The sequence below is a fragment of the Emydura macquarii genome, unplaced genomic scaffold (genome assembly GCF_026122565.2).
Source record: "Emydura macquarii macquarii isolate MOO-44397 ecotype Brisbane River unplaced genomic scaffold, CSIRO-AGI_Emac_v2 contig_2205, whole genome shotgun sequence".
Classification (NCBI taxonomy): Eukaryota; Metazoa; Chordata; order Testudines; family Chelidae; genus Emydura; species Emydura macquarii.
In genome coordinates this window covers 2,740,743-2,765,960 of record NW_027132342.1, presented here as the reverse complement: position 1 = coordinate 2,765,960, position 25,218 = coordinate 2,740,743, and the positions used below count along the sequence as shown (strand labels likewise).

Here is a 25,218-nt window from a genome sequence, read left to right as displayed (position 1 = left end):
TACTATGTTCAGCTCGGTGTAATTTCTTCTATACAAGATTCAACTCAGAAGCCCTCTCCACCTTAGAAGGAATAGTCAATAGTCACCTAGAATGGCATACCCGTGGTGACACTACTTGAAGAAGTGGTTACTCACCCTGTGCAGTAGCTATAGTTTTTTGAGATGTCTGTCCCCATGGGTGCTTCACTCCACTCCCTTTTTAAGCTCAGCTTTGTAGGTCTCTGCTATAGGGCTTCACAGTAGAGAAGGAACTGAGAGTGGTTCACCCATGTAGTACTATAAAACAATGGCACGGGGCAGGAGACTGAATGACACATGCACGGGGCAAACAGAAACTGCTGAGAAATCTCTGATCAAAGACACGGGATTCAAGTGTACCTAGAATGAAACACCTATGGGGACACATATCTCAAAGGACCATAATTACTGCACAGGGTTAGTAATCACTTCTTATTGTAAAGGTAAGTAACCATTTTATACTAGATTTCAAAAGCCCCCCAAATGTACTAGATACTCAAAATTTGTCCCTGCAATTATTTCAATGAGAGATATCATGCCATTGATAGATCTGGTGAAAGCTCTTCTGCACATACCAATTCATCCACATCTTCAACGATTCTAGGGGACTGCATGTCTATATTACCAGTGCTATTCCAAACCACTGCTTTTTTGGTTACCGAAAGATTCCAATCATAACGCCAAAGTTACATGGCGTCTTGGTAGCTGTCCTGACACCTCAAAAACAAAAAAAGCCCCAAACACTGGCATGTGTTTTTATTACCATGCAGTTCAAGGACAACCCCTACATAGACATAGAAAACAAGCAGCAAAAAACAAAGCAGAGACATGGATTTGTAAACCTGCGTCAAGAGCAATTGCAACATAGCACAAATAATTTTACACACAGTAATGGATAGAGACACTAGACTAGGGAAAGTCTGTCAGGAGAAAAATACAAAAAGCTGCAAGAATATTTAAAAGGTCTTGAGCAACATGAAGTTACTATAAAATCATTTAAGTTACTGTGGAATCATAGTCTTATACATATTTATATCAACATGAGAACTTCATGAGAACACTACAGATATCTTTAACCACAGAGAAAAGCAGCCAGAAAAGCCTGCCACATACATAAATTCAGAAAACTGCAACAACAGCTGCAAAGTTGGGTGGGTTTTTTCATTTTTTAATACAGTAGTTCTTGTAAGAAATATTAATCAAATACATAAATGTAAAATGGGAATAAATGGCTTAACAACAATAATTCCACTGAGAAAAATATGGGGATTGTAGCAGATGAAAAACGTATGAGTTAGCAATGCAGCACAGGTGTTAAAGAGGTAAAAACCACAACTTTGATAGCATTCACTAAACATGAATTTGGTCCATCATCTTTAAAAAAAAAAAAAAAAAAAAAGTAGGTAAAATTACTCTACTTCACTTGGTACTCTGTGTAGGAGGCCCAGTGCAATTTGAGTTGCTTGACCACTGTCCTACAGGCCTATCATAGCTTCAGTTGCTTGCTTGGCTATTCTGATCCCTGTAGCATGACATCTTCCGGTTGGCAGAGATTAATAGAACTACTGAGTAACCTTGTAGATGTCTCAGTTTCTGCATACCACAGCACATAACAAGACGAAATACACAACATGTATGCTTGCAGCTGCATATAGATAATGGTGATGGGAACAAGAAGTTATCCTTGAATGTCTGGGGGTACACTGTTTCATTGCCAAGGGGCATATTTTTACACTGTCCTTCCTATCACCAGATGTTGTTTTGATGACCCCAATTATTATGGTGAGAATGGAATGTAGTTAAGGGTGAAAATCCAATGTAGGTAATTAGTATATATGATAATGAGTAGAGAGGTAATTAGGTGAAAGTTGTTTATGGAAGGGTATAAAAAGTCATTATTTAGACAAAGGGGAGTGCTCCATCAACACCTGACTCCGCAGGAGGTGCTGCCAGTCAGACCAGAGGATCCACTGACTCCCTGGCAGGGCCCATGAAGAAAGCCGTTCCTGTATACAGCCTTCTGAGTGAGTGCTTAGTTCTCCAGGTTTAGTGAGTATGATATATTGTAATTAATTTTAGGCTTTGTATTCAGCTAGTGTATCTATAGAAAACCTTGCACATTTAACCTTATTGATCTGCAAATCGGACGTACTATATCTCACTGGTATTTACACTGATCACTAAGCATCCAGTATCAACACTCTGTTCAGTTTTGGGCACCATATTTAAAAAAAGACACATTAAGGAGAGTTCAGCAGACAGTAGTTATTATAAAGTGATTTTTGAAAATAAGTTTTGTGAAATAATGTTACGAGAAATGGTCCCCAATAAGCTTGTAATAGACAACTTAAGAAAACTACCTAGAAATACATAATGGAATATTATACAGAAATGTTATGAAGAGGACAGATTGATTATTCACATTAGTGAAAGCATGGAACAAGAAGTAATGGTCATTCTGCAGTTATCAGCATGCAGGCAGACGGTTGTGCTTGTGCAGAGCTCCATTAAAGTCAGTGGGGTTTCACGTTGGCATAGCTGTCTGCCCATCTATGTCAACTACAGGATTGGGGCCTAAACCTACGTCAGGAAAAATTGTTAGATATTAAGAAAAACATTTTAAATGTAAGAACAGTTAGACTGAGGAGATGACAATGGAGTTGTGGAATCACTATAATTGGAGATATTCAAACCCAACACAGCCATTGAAGAGGAATTTATTATATATAATTAAATTAATGCTGCCCCATTGTAAGAGTCCTTCCAAAACAACTGATTCTAATAATTTATGGACAACTCTTTCTGTTTCAAGGAGAGGATGAATTCAAAGCTTCCAGTAGCCATCAAATAATATCTCAGATTTAAAAGCACAGATATTCCTCAATGATGCCAGCGAGGATAGTTGTAAGCACAAATCCTAGTATGAAAGGAAACGGTTCTCTGGTGGAATCCAGATAGTACAAGACAAGTGGACTTCAGAATATCCCAGGGATAAAAATAGACCAGTGATATTTAAAAATATAATATAAAAGTAGTGTTTTTCAACAATCAGACAGTGTCCAGGAGTTCTCTTGTAAACCCAGGAGCAACAGCTTTCTTACACTGGGAAAAAAAGCATCGGAAATTGATGTTTCGCGGAGCTGCAGGCCAGAAAGGGCCATTAGATCATCTAATCTGATCTGCAGATCAGAAGTCATTCAATTTCACCCAAATACCTGTATGCTGAACCCAGTAAACCCTATCTTATAGTAGACCTGAAAGGCTTTAGATAAATCTCCATCTAACAAAATAAATACTTACTTCATAAACTACATCTTAATAATGTCTTGGACAATATAAAGTCCAATTGACTGATGTGCTGAGTGTCTACAATTGCCATTGATTTTAATGGAAGTTAAGGGTGTCCAGCACCTGGCAGGACATAAGTATCTCCTCAAACAAAATTGGCACATAATAATACTTAAGCAGAACATATTCACAAAGCACTCTTAGTCTGTCCTTCAAGTTTCATCAGACACAGCATTTAGAAAAAAATTCTCTGTTCTGTGGTATCTCTCCGCTGGTATAATAAATGCAATTATATCATATATTTTGGATTTGCCTTTCTCTTAATTCATTTCTAGTCAATTAACTGTAATTACAGATTTGTGGATTTTTGTGATTGGGAAAGGAACATTACTTTCTTCTATTTTATTTTTTGCTTAACAGGGAACTAATTTTTATAAAATTCACTGAACGGTAAGTATTGTGTAAAATCATCTGCAATAACTGCTTTAGAGAAGCAGTTCAGTACTTTTTGGTATAAAATAAACATTTTCCCTTAGGTTCTACATTGTCCAGCCCTTTTCAGATCATCAGCTTCTACTACTTGATGCCCTACTTCAAAGCTTTTCATACTTGAAGACCTAATTCACTTAATTCAGTGGCTTGTGTAGCTATGGAAAATCTGACAGATCATAGGATTGAACAATATAATTTTATACATCAGTCTCTTAATCTATATTAAGTACCAAGTGGCACTTAGAAAGTGTTAACATTTTTTAAAACACTACTCATTTTCCCGATCTAGACAAGCCCTGAAACTGAAAAATACTTGGTGTTCCACTTTTGTAACTTTAATCAGTGTAATTACAGTGTAATCTTATTCTGATACTATACTTTCAATCATCATCCATTCTACAGTTTGAGAATTGCTTCCCTAACAAGTAATATACTGGTGATTCTTTATTCATGAGCCTGGAACTAACTTGAAGAGGTCAGGTAAATGGTTTTTTTTTGCAATTGAGTGTATCTAGGTTCACCATTTTAAAATATTTTCATCATCTTATTACATTGTAAGTCAAGTTTGTTCTTCGAAAACACAGGTAGGTTAAAATCAGAAGTTCGCAAAATCACAGACCAGTTGATGATAGACTATTTCATGGTCTAGTCTCTAGTGCACTTCTGGGGTTGAAATGGTATCACCTGCCACCAATGTAACACATGCTGAGGTGTTACATTGGAGCAAAAGTTGACAGTCTAATGGGACTGACTGTCATGAAATCAATTTTAAATAAATTGTTGAATGCCCCTGTTATCCTAGGTATTGAAGAGCAGCTAGCGCATTTTGCTATTGAGGAGGGAATTTTATAAACATGATTTATAGCTCATCTTTAATATTGTTATTATTTGAAATTGTTTGGTAAAGAGAATATTAATTTATTTCCCTGTTATTGTAATGTTTGATCAGAGTTTACTAATTTCCTTTTCCACAGTTTAGCAAGAGCAATCTTCTGGTGGGAATTTTAGGCTGCAGTACTATCATTTAAGACATTACTGATGGACATTTTGCAGAACTATTCCTGAGGTCTTCACAGACAAGGACATTAATCTCTTGTTATGGATTAATGGACACATTACTCACCAAAAATAAATTAATAGTAACATTTTTCTTTGTACCAGAGTACTATTTTTTAAAAATATAAAAAGTGAGGACTTTACAAAGCTTTCGTTTTTTATGTTCATAGAAGAATTATAACATCGAACCTCATTCAAATCATTCTCTCATCATTTAGAACTTAATTGACTCTAGGACTGCAAGCATTTGATGACTGTCTTTATATTATATCTGATTATTTTAAAAACTGAAAGAAATAGTTATGGTGTATGACCTTTAACATATTCAGAGCAGACCATTTTCCAAAAAAAATTTAGTGCCATGCAAATTACATAGCTAGAAATGTTATTTCAGTTGACTACTGCAAATATAATTTTTTGCTTTCTTTTTTCTCATTTTTAGTGAAGAGAAAAAAACAGATGACGTTTGAAGGATTTTTAAGATACATGAACTCACAAGACTGTTTGATATTTAAAAGAAAACACAAAAGTGTTTACCAAGATATGAGCTACCCATTACGTGATTATTTTACTTCATCTTCTCATAACACCTACCTCATATCTGACCAACTAATAGGGCCAAGTCACCTGTGGGGTTATACAAGGTATTTTAAATACTTTTTTTAACTGTAAGAAAATTATTTTGAAAAGTAGTGTAAGGTATAATTGATTGTCTTTCACAAAGGTGTGTTTGCTAAGAATAAAAGACTCCATTTAAAAGAATGCTGAAAAATGAAATAATATTCTTTGAATATGACAGAGTCAAATTTTATTTTGTATGTACACATTGTCATATATTTGACACTCCATCTGTCTACATTCTGAAAACTATCCAAACTAAAGTTTTTCATTTGCCTCACATACGCTATTGTACCTTGCAGCAAATAATGACATCTGCAGGACATTGTTCTGTCTGTTACTACATTGAAGTGTTTAATCTCCACATCAGTGAAGATATATAAGTAATCTTTCATTTATTCAAACAAATATGTGATCAAATTCTGGATGCAGTTGAGGTGGTGAGGGGCCCATCTCTATACAGGTCTATGTCTTGGTGTATACTAGAAGAGCAGTTCTAATCTACATCAGCTAGTTTTGGCACCCAATTGAACCATTCACCAGCTAGAGATTGACAGAATGTTCTGGCCATGCCTTCATAGGTGCTGGAACTAGGGTTTGAAGTGGTTTCCATTATATACATGATTTACAGTTTGGCTCAATGGCTCTCAGCACCCCCACTATAAAAATTGTTCCAGCGCCCCTGCATGCCTTCTCCAACCTCCCAAGTTGGAGTCTGCAGGGGAGTGCAGAAGCCAGGTACATTGGCTGGGGACTCCACCATGCCCAGGGTGAGTGCATGTGAGTACGTATGCATGCATGTGTGCTTATGCAAGGGAATCTAGTGGGCACAATAGAATGGGGGAAATATGTGAACGTGCAGGGGAATGGAGAAAAGAGAGGGTGAGAGAGTATGCTCAGGAATGTAGGAGATTCAGGAGGAAGGGGAATTTGTGGTGAATGAGCACAGGGGAATGTGGAGGACAGGAAGAAGCAGGAATTTGTTGTGTAAGTAGGCAGGGGAATGTAGTGGGCTCAGGAAGAAGAGAAATCTGGAATGAGGAGAAGAAAAGGGAGAGAGAACTGGGGCTTGTGAAGCAGAATGTAGGGAGGTGCAGGAGGCAGGTGGAATTTGAAGACAGGAATCCAATATTCCAGTTGCTTTGACTGCTCTGGTGATACAAAGCAGCTGTAAACGCAACTTACCTGACCAGTTTGCTCAGGCCACTTTGCACTGCTCTAGAATAAGGTAAGCAATCAGAGTGTACTTGTGAATGTGGATCTAAAAGCTAAATGTTAAAAAAGATTTAAGGCAGATGTTACATACCTTCAAACTATTAGAAATATCACATGGCAGCATTTTCTTTGTTTCTTATCTAGTGTTTATGTATGAATTTTTAGTTTAATTAAATAAGGTAATTCATAGACAAAAATCATATTAAAATGGAGATAAGTTTGAGAAGACATATCAGTACTTCACGATAAAATACATTACACAGATGGTGTAATTATGCCCAAATAAAAATTTATAAACCAAAGAAATTCAGAGTTATGGTTAAACTTAAAAGAAATCCAGACATATTAAGGAATGGAAATGCACAGTTAGGGTACCCAAACAACCATCACTCTTCTTTGCAGTGACACCGTAAAGGGACAAAAAAATCTAATGTCTTTAAAAATTAGTTTAATCTAATCTGGACCACAGAATCTAAAATGCCTTAATTAGAACCATATGGTTATTGCATGGCATTGCTACAGACTATGGTCCTGCCTTTCTTTCCTCTTGTGCGGTGCTGTTCACCATCCGGAAAGTTGGGAGGAAGCAGTCTCTGTACCTCCTCAGCATGCAGGTACTGTAAAACTGTCTGGCACTTTCATGTATTGTGTAGAAGTAGGGAAAGATCTCCTCAGGCCCTCCTCATCTGGGTAAAGGGGTACATTTCGGCCCATTATAAGCTTTATTACTGGTGCTTTTATACTTTGAGTTAATAACTTAGTGGCAGTTTATTCAAATATACAATCATAAAATAAAACCTCAAAATTTTCCACTTTTAACCAGATACCACTGTTCAAGAAAATGTTTTACTTAAACTGAAACTTTGGCTCTATTTTTGTCTGTCAAGGGTTCATATTCATAGAATTTATTTTTTCTCCAAGAGGCTCTGATAAGGCTTATTAAAAAACCAATATAAATAAGACAAAATAGACATCTATTTCATATCCCTATCATTCTGTAGGAATTTCATTTTCTTTTATAACAGTTTAGGTATGTTAATATTTTTGTAATTGCTCAGATTTTGCTATTTGTAATCAAGAATGCAACAAAATGCTTATGAATTTTAAAAATTTTTTTTCTTGTTTTTAAAGTGCTCTGATGAAAGGATGTCGTTGTTTGGAAATTGATTGCTGGGATGGACCACAAAATGACCCTATTGTATACCATGGACACACATTAACAAGCAAAATTACATTTAGAACTGTAATCCAGGTGATAGACAAGTATGCATTTGCGGTATGTACATATATTTGTTGAAATGTGATGAGTGTTAATACCTGTTAACACACTTGTGATTTAGGATGCTCTGGAAAAATAAGATGGATTGTACTTGGGGTGATGGGTGCTGTAGAAATAAACTAGATAAAAGAAATCTGCAGTACCTGTTTTTAACTCTATCACATTTTAAATGCAAGACAGTTTCTTTTGGTGGGATTCAATGTAATTTAAACTTTGTGGACTGAATCCAGAAGACTTTCCACAGCTTATTCAGGCAAAATTCTTATTTGAAGTCAATGAGAATTTAGCTTGAGCAAGGACTGAATATATACTGAGTAAGGATTTCAAGATTTGGTTCAGTAAACTCTTTTTTGTCTGTTTTAATGTCTTTGCTCAGGCTTCTGTAGCAACAATTCTGTCTTCTGTGGTGTTGAAGCTTGCAGTATGGAGAGAATAAGAGCATGAGAATGTAACTTTGTTTGAGCCTTGTTGTATTTTCAATTTCCTCTTTATTCTGATCATTTCCCCCCAATTTTAAAAACAAGCCCTGAAAAAACTTATCATCTCTTTTCTGTCAGATGACTCATTAAAATGTTGTCCCTTCTGTCTATCTAGAGCAGAACAAGAGGAAGTTAAAGATTTTGGCACTGACCCATTCTTCTATATTGCTGCCTGGCAAAACTCCCAGTGAAGTCAAGTAAATGTCCTGAAGGACCCTTTATGCTAAATCTTTGAGTTAGACTGATTTGGATTTGATATATATATATAGAGAGAGACACACATACACACCAAGCTTTGCTTTTTCAAAGTAACTGGACTAGCCTGTACTATTGCTGTCCTAATGTTTGTAAATAACTTAATAAATCTCTGATTTTTAAAATATGTCTAATACAAAATTGTGATGTCTTTTAACTGCTATACATATTTTATGAATTGTTTCATTTTTGCCAAAATACAGAAGATCGTATGTTACTGCAAAGCAGATCTCACTTAATAAGAACAAGTTAGTTGCAATTACCTGAGAGAATGGTTTCTGCATCCCATGTGGTGATCTCTGTTATGATGATGTCCATCAATTTCAGTAAATTTATCATTTTGCATCTCTTATGTTGGACCTTTGTGTTAAGTAGAGAGTACGGCAGTGGGTTCCCAGCATAACAGGACTGAAAACTCTGTAATACATAAAGTGTCAGCCCATTATCAAACTATCAGAATATTTTCAACTTGAAATCTAAACAGTTTAGGAAAACATAAATGAAAAGTAATATCATGAATCACACCTGCCTTTGAGTTCTCTTGTCAATTATTGTGGTTCCGATCAAATTTTCCTATTTTTTAACAATGTTTTTCTCTCCCCTCTTGTTTTATAAAAAACCCACACAGTCAAAGTGGGAAACTGACTATACACAAAAAAAAATCAAATATAGAAAGAAAAACTGAAAAATAGAGAAATATTGTTTTCTCTATTTTCTTTCAGTTATAGTAATCACAGGTGTTACAATTAACATAATTTGTTTAATTTTTTTCATACAGAATATGATTTTTATCCTTTTAAAAGATGCAGTTAGTGAAATAGCTGTGTTTAAAAGACATCAGATGTATCTTCCAGATACCAATGGCTGGGCCAAATTAAGATTCTTTTTTGGCTGCAGGGACCTGGAAATAGTAGTTTATTATGTTTTCCTTGTATTGCTTTTCCCTTGTTTCTCATTACTAAGAATATTTGCATCCAAACAGAATCATTATTTCTAAGGAATTCATCCATTCGTCTTCACTTTAAGTAATAATTATCTACTGGCATGCCCTAATAATTCCCACAGCAACTTGTGATATTACTTTTTAGGTGGGTAGTGACTATTAGCCCTGAAGAAATCAAGAATATTTTTCTACAAATATGCTGGAATGAAGGAATTAGTATAGAAAATTTAACCCTGAAGTAGACTGGTGTCTAAATTTAATGTTCGAGTTTTTAGATGTCAGCAGCTTTTAACATCTCTCTGCTGAATTTAACCTAAATAATTTTCCATGCTTTAGTATATTTCTTGTGTACTTTTTGCTTTTTTTTTGGCTCACATCATCACTATTTGCTTCTCAATATTCTAATCTGTTGAGAAACTCTGTGGTGGGGACAGGCAATAGCCAATGTGTTGCTCTCTTGGCATTTCCTGAATTTATTTGGCTGAATATTTTTGCCATTATATGTGTGATGAATACCGTTTCCTGCTACCATCTTTTAGTTTGCCCTTCAGAAGTGAATGTTTGATTCTTAGCTTATTTAACAGCTATTTTCTCTCTTCTTTCTCCACACTCAGCATTAGTAGGCATATGATACAGATCTTGTAAACTTGGTTGTCCGTTACGAACCACTGGATAAATAAGCTTCAGTATGCCCTGTTTTCCAAGATCAGAGCATAGTCATTCAAGGCTTTCCCTGATAAACTTCTGTAACCATGTTAACTGATCTTTATTTGGCATCCCTTGTCATAGTCTTTCCTTTGTTAATGTCTATATTTAAAGCTATCCCCATTTCTAATGGCCCTTATGTTTCTGAATTTTGTTTCTGATGCTAACTTTGAACTTGAAAATTACTCTTCCAGATTCTAATTTTAATTTTCCTCTTCCATAAATATTACTGAGCTCTATGTTGCTGTGTTATTAACCTGGAATAACTAACCACTAATTTGAATATTTTAAAATTAATGAAAACACAACAAATACACCTGTGCTGTTAATAAGATATCTACATCTAGTAGTTCAACTTTTTAATTATTATTTATTATGATCTTGAAATTGTATTTTCAGGCATCTGACTATCCTCTTGTTCTGTCTTTGGAGAATCACTGCAGTCCTAAGCAACAGGAAGTAATGGCAGACTATTTAGAAACTATTTTAGAAGACAAGCTTCTTACTTCAACAATTGATGATACATTTCCTGCAGACCTACCTTCCCCTGAGGTAACAACTTTAATTTTCTCTCTGTGAAAGATAAGAAAAAATATTCTAGTTTCGTGCAGTTGTGATAATATCCTGAGGTGTTTATGAAATTGTCACATTTGCTGTTTAAAATATCTTTGTGCTTCAGAAGGTAAAACAGACTTAACTACACATCATAGAAATCATAAAAAATAAAATAAATAAAAAACAAATCATGCAGGTTGATATGCCCTTGTTAAGAAAACTGTGTTTCATATAACAGCGTGAATTGTACAGATGAAAAAGCATAAGAATCCAGTATTTTGCAAAGTCTTGGATCTTCCCGTTCATATAGTCATGACTCAGCATTTTCCTTAGGCTTTGAACACATTAAACCTTTTATTTTATATGCAAATATTGTTAGATAAAACTTGTTGCTAACAGCTTATTTTAAACATTCCGACATGGCAGGTTGCTGCCATAATGTGCCACATTATTATTATTACTTGTATTATGGAAGCACCTAGAGGCCCCAACCAAGATCAGGCCCCTATTTTGCGAGGTACTGTATAAAACACATCAGACTAGATTGTGAACCCCATGCTCACACTGAGTAGATCATGAGTATTCCCACTGAAATCAATTAGGCTTCTTGTAAAGTAAATTATGAGTCAGTATGAGTAAGGGTATGACAATCTGGCCCATTGTAAGAAACAATCCCTCTGTTGAAGAGTTTACAATCTAAATAAACAAGACAGACAATAGGAGAAAAGGAGTATTATTATCCCCATTTTACAGATTGGGATTACATGCACAGAGAGATTAAGTGATTTGCCCAAGTGTACACAAGAAATCTGTACCACAGCCAGGAATTGAATCCTTCTGGACTCTGAGTCCAGTCCCTTAACCACAAGACAATTCTCACTGTGCTTGGCCTAAGGCAATGTTTGTCAATTGGTGGGTTGTGACCCCTGGGGCAGGAGGGTGGAGAGGAGGGAGAGTCACAAGACACTGAAAATTTTATTGCAATCCCAATCAAAGAAAATCTTATTCCTCTACTCCCTGTACACCCTTGCCATTTGAGATCAAGTATTATCTGTTAACCTTTTGAAACACACACATACAAATAAATTATATAGGCATATATATTTATATGTTTTTACTTTTATTTTTATAGGAAATGTAAGGGTGTTGTGTATTTTTTTTTCACTTTTTACTTTACATAGGAGGTCACCAACCTGAAAAGGTTGAAAATCACTGGCTTAAGGGATTGGAAAAAAAAAGATTTCCAAAAAGAAGGCAATTTTTAGTTGCAAAATGGTTGTAAAGGTTTTCCAAAAGGAAAGGACATAGATATTACCCATGCTTTTGTAAACAGTGTTATGATAGGTATTTGTTCAATTAATCTCAATAAATTAATAAATAAGGCAAAATTTTTACAGGTTTGACCTTCGTATTTGCTCCAAGGGTAACATAACACTATTCTTGTCTGCATTTGATTTTGAACCTTTGAAAATCATGCCATAGAAAAAAGCACAATTTACACTGGGTGCTTTGGGCTGCCTCAGAGCCTATCAATGAACAGGCTGCATTTACCAATCTTGGTGGTGTCTAAGAATTCTTTGTCCTCTACCACAAAAACTGAATCAATGGAAGGGCCTGTAAAAATAAAGTAGTCTATGTTGAATACTGCCCATAAACTGGTTACTGTGTGTTGTAGGGAGTTTTCTTTCTTTAATCAGTGCTATAAAGCTACTCTCTAAATATGACATTATGGATTTTCACACCTATCTTCTCAAGTGTTTCCTTATTAACTACCTCAGTTTACAAATAAAAAGATTCCCCGCCCCAGACTCAACCTTTGATCTGAGAGTCAAGATGGGTTCTTTCTTTCCAGTCAATCATCAACAATAGTAAAAACATTTCATGTTTCAAATTAGGCCCAAAGTTACTCCTTTGTAATCCCATAGTTTTCAAATTCTGTCCTCAGTGACACCTGCACAATTCACACAGGTGGAACAAACACAGTAAATAAATCTGGTGATGGTGAACAAGGACTAAAATCAACTCACTCTCCTTTAGTTGGGTTGGTTCATCAGAGTTAACATATAAAAAGCAGTAAAAACTAATTTTTGTCACTAAACTCATTAGCTATGGCTCTGAATGTGGACAGGGAGCAAACCTGCTGAATAATAAACTCCATTTTTAGATAATTTCTTTTGAAACTAGAACCACCCTTTGGGCTTGTTCAAAACACTGGCTTCAACAGGCATTGAATCATATCCTTTAAGGTTTTGAAACCGCTTATCCAGAGTCCAATATGCTTTATAAATGCAGTATAATGTAAGTGGGTCAGATTCTCAGCTTCAGTTGGGGATGTCATCTGACCACAACCCATCAATTTAGAATTACTTCAATGGAGGGGGTTCTCAACTGGGGTAAAGCAATGTAGTTGGTTCCTACATCAACTCCTTACTCACCCCCATTTCCAGATGTGTTGAGGAACTAGCTGGTGGATTAGAGCAAAGCTCTGTTCCATTATTCCAGCTGTCACCTGATGTCTGGTCCTTAGAAATCCATAGCCAGCTGTTATACTTTAGAGAGTTATCATGGTAAAAGAGAGAATCTGGACCAGAGTTGTTAATTTGGATGATTCAGCAAAGATGCTCTTCTTCAAACATTACAGTCTTTCATTTTCTAATGTATAAAATATTTATTTTAAATGAATTGTTTAAAATGTAGGGATAATTAGAATAGTAACTGCTTAGGTGTGAATACTTGACTAAACCCAATGGGAAACAATCCTTGAAATGGCTTAGTTGAAGTCACTGGATTTATATTAAGTATGAGTTCTGATCAGTATACTTGACAATTAAGTTTGAAATATTTGCTATAGATTTTCCCCACCATCAAATGGATACTCATTCCTTTCCTTTCAGAATACTTTTTAGTTACTAATAAGCTTAGAAATATTAACTGTTAACTAAATTAACACATTTGTTATGAATTTATCTTTATAGTTCTATTTACATACTGTATGGATGGGATGCTTTGAGTTTCATCTCCTTTCTTGTAAATACTCTGTGTAACCCATCTATATTAATATGTAAACTTGGATCTTTTTTATTTAATATTTTATGAAACAAAGAGAAAACTGGCAAGAAGAGTAATGCTGTTTGCAAGAAAATAATTATGATGGTTTAGTTTGATCAGGTTACAGGGCTTTAAGATTTCTTTTTTAGAGATCTGATCTGCAGGGTCTATACACCAAATATTCATTATTTCATCTAAAGTGTTAGCTATCTTCCTTCCTCCTTTAGCACTTCACATATTGTGTAGTTTCTCAAATTCTCTCTTAGATATTCATTTATTAAACATGGTGTCTTACTCTAGTGTTTCTCAAACTTTTTACCATATTTCCCATTTGTATCAAAATAAATGAGTTAAGTCCCCACTTCCATGTCTGCTAGAGACAATATTAATATACACCAACTATTAATGAAACACTAGCATATAAAAGCATGTACATTACAATAGCCTTACCTTAATATGTTTCAGTGGCTGGATGAGCATGAGAGGGGCAGATATTAGGGAGGAGAGTGGAAATTTGGAGTTTTGGGGATTGTTTCGGGTAGTGCCCTGGAGTGATTTACATAATCTTCCTCTGCTTCCAAATACCTCCACAGGAGCTCCCATGAAACTTTTGACCCCCACCCTCCTTCATTTTGTCATCTTTACTTCTCTGCCATCAAGCCACTGAGGCAGCCCACTGCTGCTTCCTCTGCTTCATTCCACGTCCCAGGATGACACATTGCATGTGCTAGTTGCATGGGAAAGACCTCGGAGCTTGAGCAAGCATACAGGAAACTTAAAAGAAAACTGCATGCAGTGGTTTGCATTTTCTTATTTTTGAGATTGTAAATAGAAAAACAAGAGTTTGAGGCCTTTCATAAACACTGTTTAGGCTCCACCATTATGGTCAGATTGAATAGTTAGCCTGCCTTACCCCACTATGTGGGGCTTGATTTCATTGTTGATGAAGAGAGTTCCAATGTTTAAAAATCACTATACATACCTAAAGCAAAGTTGATTGCAGGTTCTTGTGTGGTAGAGCTCTCTTCCATTACATATTTTTCTCCTTTGATGTTATTGATATAGAAGAACAACTGCTTATGAATTGGCAAACAATGATTGTGATTCACTTTGGGAAAGAGAGAATGAAAAAAAACGTGTAGTCTTTTGTGTCTTATTTAATGCACATCTTCACTAGAATGACACTTAATTTTTTATTAGAACCATTATTCCCATCTGCTCATGTTGAGAGGACAGAGTGCCAGGAGCTTTTCAAGTAGCAATGACTAGAGCCCTGTGCAGATACAAATATGTGGATCCGCATCCAATCCATATCCACTGGAATAAATTTTTACCCAACCTGATTTATGGAAAGGTTGTAGCAGAAATACCTCTCATAATAGCTGGAGTTAATTGTTGCTGACATGTTGACATCTTTACAGATCCTGGCAAGGAGAGACTGAGCCCTGATCTATACTTACCTGGCGATTCAGCAGCAGTTGATGGGAGTTACACAGAGTAGCTTCCGTAACTCCCATCGACTGCTGTGCTTCCCTTCTATGTGGCGTCTTCACTGCTCTGAGCCAACGGGAACCACTTGAGGGGATGGTTTTACTGCGTTGACCTCTGGCGACTTCCGGATGTATTGAGCAGGTCTTCACTGACTGATCAATCGATCCAGATAGGTCGATCTGATGGCAGCGACTTTGTCGCCGTCAGTGTAGACGTATCCTGAGTAATGTTATATTGGCTGCTTTCTTCTCCTTCTGGAGATGGCCTAGAGAGTAGTACTAGAGAACATTTATTATATTTCAACAACTCTCTACTGCTGTGTACTACTGAGATCTATTCTTATCTCCCCCCTCCCCAAGACCTCTGCTTAGTATATTTGGCATTTAAGGAGGTGGTAAGATGTTTTTGGCTACAATATCAGCCATATTGTGACAGTATTTAGCTGTACACCTTCATTTCGTTGCCCAAGAAAGACATGGCAATTCACCTTTCATAGTATCTAGCTGAGATTGGGGCTTGAATGTCAGGCACAGGAGGAAGAGGAGCATAGTCACCATCTATTCTCATGGCAGCTGCAACTCAAGAAAGAGTCTGCCACTACTGACCAATCTCACAGTAGGAACAGAAAGCTAGAACTAGAAAATTCACAGCAGGCTTATTTTCAATGACTTTTTTAAACTCTACAAATGCATTAAATGTAAACTAACAGTGAATGTTTCCAGTATGCTCATATGTGTGTCCTTTCCTCCTTGAAATCTAAATACAAGTATGGTAAAAACAAGATAAAAATCATGGCACTATTTCTCAGGAGTTTGATTAAAATAAGTCTCTCTCTCTCTCCAGTTCTATTTGGTACACAAGCACAATTAAAAATGGTACCACTGAGATATGTCTGATACAATCCCCTGCAAAAATCTCTAACAGCTTGTCTCCTGTGCATTCTAACAAAGACATTAGCCAAAAGACACATGGAGATCTTAACCATTTTTCCTATTATTATGCAAATCTGCTTTTATATTAATGATATGCAGATTGTGACTGGGTTACTGCCCTGAGCCACACTCTCCTTTTCTTTCTCAGCAGTCCCTTAACATTTCCCTGATCCAGTTCTAGCTGAGCTGACCACAAATATTTGTCAAAATAAAGTTATCTCAAACACAAAACCTTAGTAGCAAAATCCTTCCTTCCAGTGTTTCCTGGACGGGGTTGGGTGATGGTTTTCCATCCCTCTTCCACAGCCTGGAAAGAAGATGCTGCATCATGCCTTTTCCTCTGGGGAATAGGAGGGTATTGGGAGAGAACTGGATTTGACAAAACTTGCAACTATTTTGTGCCCTTAGTTCCCTATAAACTGGAAGCAAGGATACCACCTAAAAATAATTGGGCCTTGCTTAGGAAGACAGAACAAAAACAGCTGCAAGCTGCAATCTTACTGGGATAGATAAAGTGAAAGGACAGATTCATGAGAAGGAGGGGAGATGTGGAAAACTGACCTTGATTCTGGTTGTCTGTGTTTGTAAATTTTCTTTGCTGAAGCTGATTTGCTGATAAGGAAAATAATGAATTGTTATTGGCTGTTGCTAGGGAAATTGTTAGCCTATTAGGGGTTATTATGAGTTATGTGCTTTGTCCAGAGAAAATCTATAAAGAGTTTTGTTAGAAAGTGTGCTTTGGAGCAGTCTGAGGAAGCTTTTATTTGGGCAAGGATCTGGCACCTAAACTCCCCAGCAACTGGATGGAAGGAGGGCCCCTGGAAGGCTGTCTGCTAATTCCTCAAAACCATTTCAGAATTTAGGTAAATATAAATGTTTGGATGCTGTAACCCAGCTGCTACAGTATATATATGTGTGTGCTTAAGACCTAATAAAAAAGTAATTTTAGGTAAAAGCACTCTTGTTTGTGGCAATCAATTATCAGATGGAGGAGCTGTGTCCTCATTTATTTATTCCTGACATCTCTTGGAGGGGAAATAGTTAAGTTACCACTGCTTTGGGTTCTGAAAACCCTAGATAACTAGGGGGTTGACAGTCCACTGGCAAATAGACCCTCTCTATTTTTTCCCATTTCACCGTGAGAGCAGGGAGCCTTTTGTGCCAGTCTTCCCATCCCAAGGTGTCTTTTGGTTAATTTATTGATTAATAATATAGGATGGAGGGGGAGCTTTGTCCCACCCTGCACCACAAGCTTCTAGTCCAGGGCCTTTAAATAAATAGTAAGTTGTTTTTCCCCCAGAAGATAAATTATCCCTCCCCAGGACCATTTCCTCTCTCCCAGCACCGTCTCTGCAATTTCCCAGGCCTTCCTTTGCTCCAGAATTACTGTAATGGGGTAGCCTGATCTTAAAGGGCCAGTATACTTAATTACATTGACATTTTATAAGGATTATTTCAGCACCATAATTTTAATGTTTTTATTTATGCTGAATTTTATGAAGGGGTATCTTAATTGTTCCCATATGTTATAACTTCCCAAAAGAAGCTTATTCTTCACCTTTAATCAATATTGAAGTGATCAAAGTTATGCTTGAACTAGAAAATCGCCATTTTTAAACTGCATTATTAAGCTAGGTTTGTCTTCGAGTGATGTCTCTGTGGGTGCTCCACTTTAGGTGTCATTGCGTCTCATGTCCTTGATCAGAGATCTTTTCAGCAGTACTCATCCGGGTCGCGTGTGCACAGCTTCCATCTCTCAGTGCCACTGGCGTGTCTTCTGGCTCATCTTCTGACCCGACCCCCTCAGTTCCTTCTCAACCATCCATGGTCCGAGATGGAGCAATAACAGCAGCTACAATTTCACTCATCTTACCTAGAATAATATTAGAAAATAGTTTAGTTTAGTCGTAATTAAGTTAGTTTTAGTCAGTTGTTCTCCTACCTTTCCCTTAAAAAAAAAGTTAAAATTTTTATTTTTTTCTCCTAATAGAATAGGATAGAGGCATAAGACATGCCAGGCTCTGCGGGATTTAAAAGATGCACCTCATGTAGAGATGCCATGCCAGCGTCAGATGGACATTCACAATGTGTACTCTACCTGGGTGAAACATATGCGCCACAAAAGTATACTCATTGTAAGAATCTTAAAGCCAGGTCTAGGAGAGAAAGGGATCTGAGGTTAAAACTCATACTTATGGAGAAATCCCTCAGACCCTCCTCTGACCCAGAGCTGGACAAGTCTTCCTCAGAGAACTCTGAATGCACCCCAAGGAAGAGAGGCTCATCGCCTCCTGCCACTACTATGCTAAAGAAAATGCCTTCACCTAAGAGGCTGTCCTCTTCACACAGAACCAAAGAGGCAACAGGTTCCTCAGGTACAACACAATCAGCGTCACCTACAGACTTGAAATGTCTGGGTGAGGAGTCAAGAGACAAACAAAAATGGTCCTCCTCCGACACATCACTGAAGAAGGATACGTTGCAGAAGCCATTGGACCAACAGTCAAAGGCAATGACTACGGCATCATTAGAAGCCATGGCATGGAGTGCAGCATTGAAGAAAAGCATGGTACCAAGAATGACCATGGCACCAACATCGACACCAGAATCAATGACAGCACCGACAACCACCAAGGTGCTGATCACAGCACCGACCAGCACTACGGAGCCAATGAGAAGAGCGGCACGGACACCGGTAACATCCTTAAAGAAAAAGTGCAAACAACACCACCAGATAGAGTTGATACTGATGTTGTCCTTACAATCATCTATAGTAGTGATTTGTGCACGATGAAGCATTCTCCCCAGTGCGCATTCTCAGGGGAGAAGACAGTGAAGCAGAGGAAGCCCAATTTTCATCAGAGCACTCCTCCCCCTCCAGACCATCAATTGAGGCAGCCGAGTATGCCATTCACAGAGGAAACAAGGCATACCCCTGCTATGGTCCACTATGGCTTGATCCTCCTATGCCATATCATATGCAATGGCATAATTGGGATGCCTGATCATCCTATTCCAAGGCATACAGCAAACCACCCAGCTCCCATACAAGCAGAGCAAAATCATCTAGGCATTCACCTCCAGCTGCATCAAGAAAAACAGTGGAAGAAGTACAGGTAGGTGACACAAGCGTGGAGCAGGAAACAAAACATCTCCTCCCACACATGACTCCTTATCCTGACCGGACAAAACTGTAATTCCTCTTACAGCTATAACAGTAGATGATCCCAAACAATTCAATGACCTCTTCAAGAAAGTCACACAGGATCTAGAGATTCCCCTGGAAGAGGTCACAGAGTCATACCATAAGTTGCTGAAGATTCTACATACAGCAACATCATCAAAAATTTCACTTCCTATGGATGAAGCATTGATGGAACCGGCTAATACCATATGGCAGATACCAGCGACCATCCCACCTACTAATAGAAGAAATGATAGGAAATACTATGTCCCTGCCCAGGTGACTGAGTTTCTATTCACCCATCCATCTCCAAATTCACTGGTTATCTTCCACTTTATTAATGAGAGTATCGAATTAGGCAGCCTTACTTTCCAACTGCGACCACAGCGTTTCTGAAAAATTATCACAATTTACCAATGGCATACCGGAGAACAAAAGAGAATAATTCAAATAATTATTTAATGAAGGACAACTTGTAGCTAGAACATTGCTACAGGCTTAACTAGATGTAGCTGATACAGAGGCCAGAACAACAGCCATGGCCACAGTTATGCACAAGGCTTCTTGGCTCCACTTGACAGGCCTTCCAGGACCTACAAATGAAAATAGAAGACCTCCCATTTGATAAGGCCCAGCTTTTCACAGAAAACACCGATGAAGTCTTTTACTCTGTGAAAAATTCCAGGGCAATGCTTCGAATTCTAGGCATATATACACCTGGAACAAAGAGGAAACAACATAGATTTCAACCATATACCCGGAGATACTCTTTTCATTCACAGTACAGACAATATGAAGCACAAAGAGGGAACCAAAGAACGCAGAGATGCAGACAGCCTCAGCAAGAACCTTCAACTGTGCAACCAACATCTTCTAAACAGCTGTTAAGAATTTGGTTGAAGGTCTGAGAAACCCAACTCAGCAAACAGTGCCAGCATCATTGACGAGAATCTTCCAATTCTGCCTCCGAAAATTCCACCACAATTGGTCAGCAATCACAACAGACAAATAGGTCTTAGAAATCATCAAATCAGGATACATGATTCCATTCACAACCATCCCTCCTACCCACAACCCTTCCCCATCCCTTTTGAGGGACCCATCTCATGTGCAAATACTCCATCAGGAAACTCGTTGTCTCCTTCAACTAGGAGCAATAGAGTATGTACCGTTACAGCACAGATGGAAGGAGTTCTATTTCCACTACTTTGTACAGAAAAAGAATGGAAGATGGAGACCCATACTAGATCTGAGGGCATTAAACAAATTTGTGAGGTGACAAAAATTCAAGATGGTCACACTATCTACCATAATACCAGTACTGCAGAAAGTGGACTGGTTCTCAGCCCTCGACCTTCAGGATGCTTATTTCCATATCACTATCTACCCCACACAGAGACATTTCCTAAGATTTACTGTGTCTGGCAACCATTACCAATACCAGGTACTACCATTTGGCCTCTCTATGGCACCAACAGTCTTCTCCAAAATGCTTGCAGTACTTGCGGCACATCTGAGGAGACAGGGAATCACAATCTTCCCATACCTAGAGGACTGTCCAATAAAGGCACCCAGTGAAACCCTGGCCAGACAAGCTACTGGCCAAACCAGAACACTGTTTCAAAAACTCGGACTCAAGATAAAAGTCCACTCTGAACCCAACATAGCAGTTGGAGTTCATAGGAGCAGACTTGAACTCGGTAATAGCCAGGGAATCATTACCAATGCCCAGATTCAAGGCCATTACAGACCTAATACTACTAGTAAGAAACAGTCCAACAGTCACAGTACGCATTGCTTTACAGCTCCTGGGACAGATGGCAGCTACAACATTCGTGGTCCAGTACACGGACTACATATGCGATGTCTTCATGTATGGCTTTCTTCGGTCTACAGACCAAATAGACACAGTGTAAACAAAGTGTTGATGATGCCAAACAAGGTCAAAGATTCCCTACTATGGTGGATCCAAGAAAACAATATGTCGGGCATCCAATTCTCACAGCCTACACCATCGATTATGATTACCACAGATGCGTCACTGCTAGGGTGAAAAGCGCATCTGCACAACTATACAATACAGGAGAGATGATCAAAAACTGAAACCAGTCTGCACATAAACATCTTAGTGCTCCAGGCAGTGCGCAACACCTGTTGTCGTTTTCTGCCATTAATAAGAGGCAGGTCAATAAAGATAATGACAGACAACATAGCATGCATGTTTTATATCAACCGTGAGGGAGGAGCAAGATTCCACTCCCTATGCAGTGAATCAATAAAGCTATGGAACTGGTGTATAGAGCACAACATCAACATATCAGCGGCCTACCTACCTGGAAGCCAGAACACCACCGCAGACAGCCTCAGCAGACACTTTGGACATACTGACGAGTGGGAGCTGAACAACAAAGTCCTGAAAACATTTTTCGTCAGTGGGGCCATTCAACCATTGATCTTTTTGCCACAAAACAAAACCGCAAATATAATCCTTTCTGCTCAAGAGTGGGACTGGGACCAGGTCGATGGGCAATGTCTTGTTACTCATCTGGAGCAAGGGGTTCCTGTATGCTTTCCCACCCATGCCAGTGTTACCCAAGACCATCCACAAAATCAGGGTCAACAAGGTGACAGCGAGAATGATAACACCAGCTTGGCCCAGGCAGATGTAGTTTTCAGATCTCCTGAACATGTCAACACACAAACCAGTGTCACTGCCTCCAATACATGATCTCCTTTCCCAGGATGGTGGTCAGGTTTACTATCCCAAAATACAGAAGCTACATCTAACGGCATGGTTCCTAACTGGTTCTGCCCTGGTGAGTTAGAATGCTCAGAACAAGTTAGACAGATACTACTAAATAGTAGAAAACCAACAATGAGAAAAACCTACCTGCAAAAATGGCACAGATTTGGCTCATGGTGCAAAGAAAAACAAATCTTGGGGACATCCTCATCCATTCCAGTTATCCTTGAATATATCCTAGAACTAAAAAAATCAGGTCTATCAATTATCTCTTTAAAGGTTCATCTAGCAGTAATTACGGTCTTTCACGACAAGATCAATAACAGAACAGTATTCACTCACCCAATGGTAAAACGATTCCTAGCAGGGCTACAAAGAATATTCCCAGACATACATGCCCCCATAATGCCATGGGACCTAAACCTAGTACTAAGGGCCATTATTAGGATACCATTTGAAACCTTAGCAATATGCTCACTTCTCCTTATGTTTATGAAAGTATCATTCCGAGTAGCCATCACATCAGCCTGATGTGTAGGGGAGATTAGCACACTCATGGTCCTCCCACCATACATGATATTTCATAAAGATCAGATCACTCACCCAAAATTCTTACCAAAATTCTTACCAAAAATAATGTCAGATTTCCATATTAACCAACCTATTCATTTACCTACCTTTTATCCAAAACCACATACTAATGCACAGGAAGCAGCATTCCACACTCTGGATGTCAGATGGGTAGTAGCATTTTAACTAGAAAGAACAAAAACATTTAGAAGATCAGATAAGCTTTTCATGTCAGTTGCAGAACGCACACAACGCAAAGCCATACCTAGCCAAAGGCTATCCAAATGTATAACGGGATGTATCCAGCTATGCTATACACAGAAAAACTTAGAAGCTCCCTCAGAAACTTGAGCTCACTCAACAAGAGCAATGTCCATTTCCATAGTGTTCCTGAATAATGTTCCTATCATGAACATATGCAAGGCAGCAACATGGGCCTCAGCACATACTTTCACAAGACATTATGCAATTGATCATGCATCTACTAGGGGTGCTGCATTAAGTCTAACTGTACTCTCATCTGTCCAAAACAACTAACACCGAAGTCCTTCCACCAAACATGGGGCACTGTTTTATAGTCACCTAAAGTGGAGCACCCAAAGGGACATTACTTGAAGAAGAAAAGAGGGTTAACTCACCTAGTGCAGTAACTGATGTTCTTCGAGATGTATGTCCCTGTGGATGCTCCACTACCCACCCTCCTCCCCTCTACTTCAGAGTTCTAGCATGAGACTCGATGGTAGAGAAGGAACAGAGGGGGGTCGGGTCGCATGCACTCCAGAAGACATGCGAACGGTGTTGCAAGACGGGAGCTGTGCACGCGTGACCCGGATGAGTGCTGCTGAAAAGATCTCCAATCAAGGATGTGGGATGCAACGACACTTAAAGTGGAACACCCACAGGGACACACATCTCGAAGAATGTCAGTTACTGCACTAGGTGAGTAAGCCTCTCTTTCCAGGACTTTATTTTCTTTTTTCCAAGCACCTATGTTTGTTCAATCTCTATACACTTTACTTTTCTCTATTGTCTAACGATTTGGGAAATGTGAAGGAAAAGGGTTAGTATCAACCAATTGTAAAGTTACCTTGGAGGCAGAGAATTTCTGCCATTCTTAAAAATAAAAGATCGCATACTAAGTTTAAAAAACTAGGTATATGCAAGAAGATTGTGCTTTTCACTTTCCCCCTTCTCCTCTCAGTCCTCCTTTACAGCTCCAGGATTTGTCTTCCACCCTTCTGTGATCTGACTATTGACCTTGCTGAACCTGTGACAATCAGGAAGGCAGTATCTTATTTTTGCCAATGTGCCTGGGACTTTGTGCTGAGTCTAGTGATTCTTTAGTTTTTCTGACATGCATCACACTCTGGGCTCAACATTACCTGAATTAAAGTACATTTTACTACTGGAGCTATTTTTGCTGATTTACTTATTTAAATAATTTGTTTGAACTTTTTATGTCTGGAGATTTAAACTAGTGCTAGTCTCAAAATCCCTCCAGCACATAATAGGCAAGAATTTTGTTGTGTGGCAAATAATCTATATTGATGAATGCTACGTGCTATGGAGTAAATTGTAGAAAAGTTGTCAACTGGCTTTTTGTTTAATGTGCACAGAAACAAACATTACATGGCACATATGCTGGTAGAAAAGTGGGGCTTTAAATACATTTTTATTGACCAAAGATTTCTAAATTAATATTTGTACCCCTATTTCACAGCCTGTACTATTATTGTTGTAAATTTTAGGTGAATTTTATGTAAAATTTACTTTTAAAATATTTAAAATATAGAATATATTCTCTTATTGTGTAGTTTCAAACATGCAGATGAAGATATGCAAATAAAGTGTATATGTAAGGATGGTCTAAATAAAATACTCAAGCTGCATATACATTACTCCATTTTTGCCACTTTGCATTGTTGTTCCTTTTCCGCCCAGTATGAAGGCTTGACTTGAAACTTAGACTTAAAAGAGGTCATATCTTTTGCAATTGATGATTTTGGTTTTAGTATTTTGTGGTGGTCTTGAAAAATACTGTACCAAACCTCTTTTTGACCCCATGGACCTTCTGTAACTCTGTCTGAAACCAACATGAATATTATAATTTCTCTTTGATAAGATGAAACTACCATCCTACCAAGATATTTCAGAATATGTGTGCCTATGGAAAAGAGCTTCCTAATTCTGGGCCATACTGTGCCATCAGTCTATAAACAAACCTCCATTGCCTTCTGTGATGGCAAAATATGACCCTCTATTATTAAGAAGCCACTAGTCACAATACCAAAGTTTAAGTTTGGGTTCAGTTTTTTCACTTAGAGCCACATTATGTACAAGGTGAAGT

The 25,218-nt window shown here is 37.9% G+C and overlaps 1 protein-coding gene across 1 annotated transcript in view; it reads left to right on the top strand.

Annotated features, from left to right (window-relative positions):
* Positions 1-25,218, top strand: part of PLCZ1 (phospholipase C zeta 1) — a 98,099-nt gene that overhangs the window by 22,980 nt on the left and 49,901 nt on the right. The window contains exons 4-6 of the mRNA XM_067558971.1: positions 5,297-5,498; positions 7,819-7,963; positions 10,748-10,900. Coding sequence (XP_067415072.1) covers positions 5,297-5,498; positions 7,819-7,963; positions 10,748-10,900 — 500 coding nt within the window. The remainder of the gene's footprint in view (positions 1-5,296; positions 5,499-7,818; positions 7,964-10,747; positions 10,901-25,218) is intronic.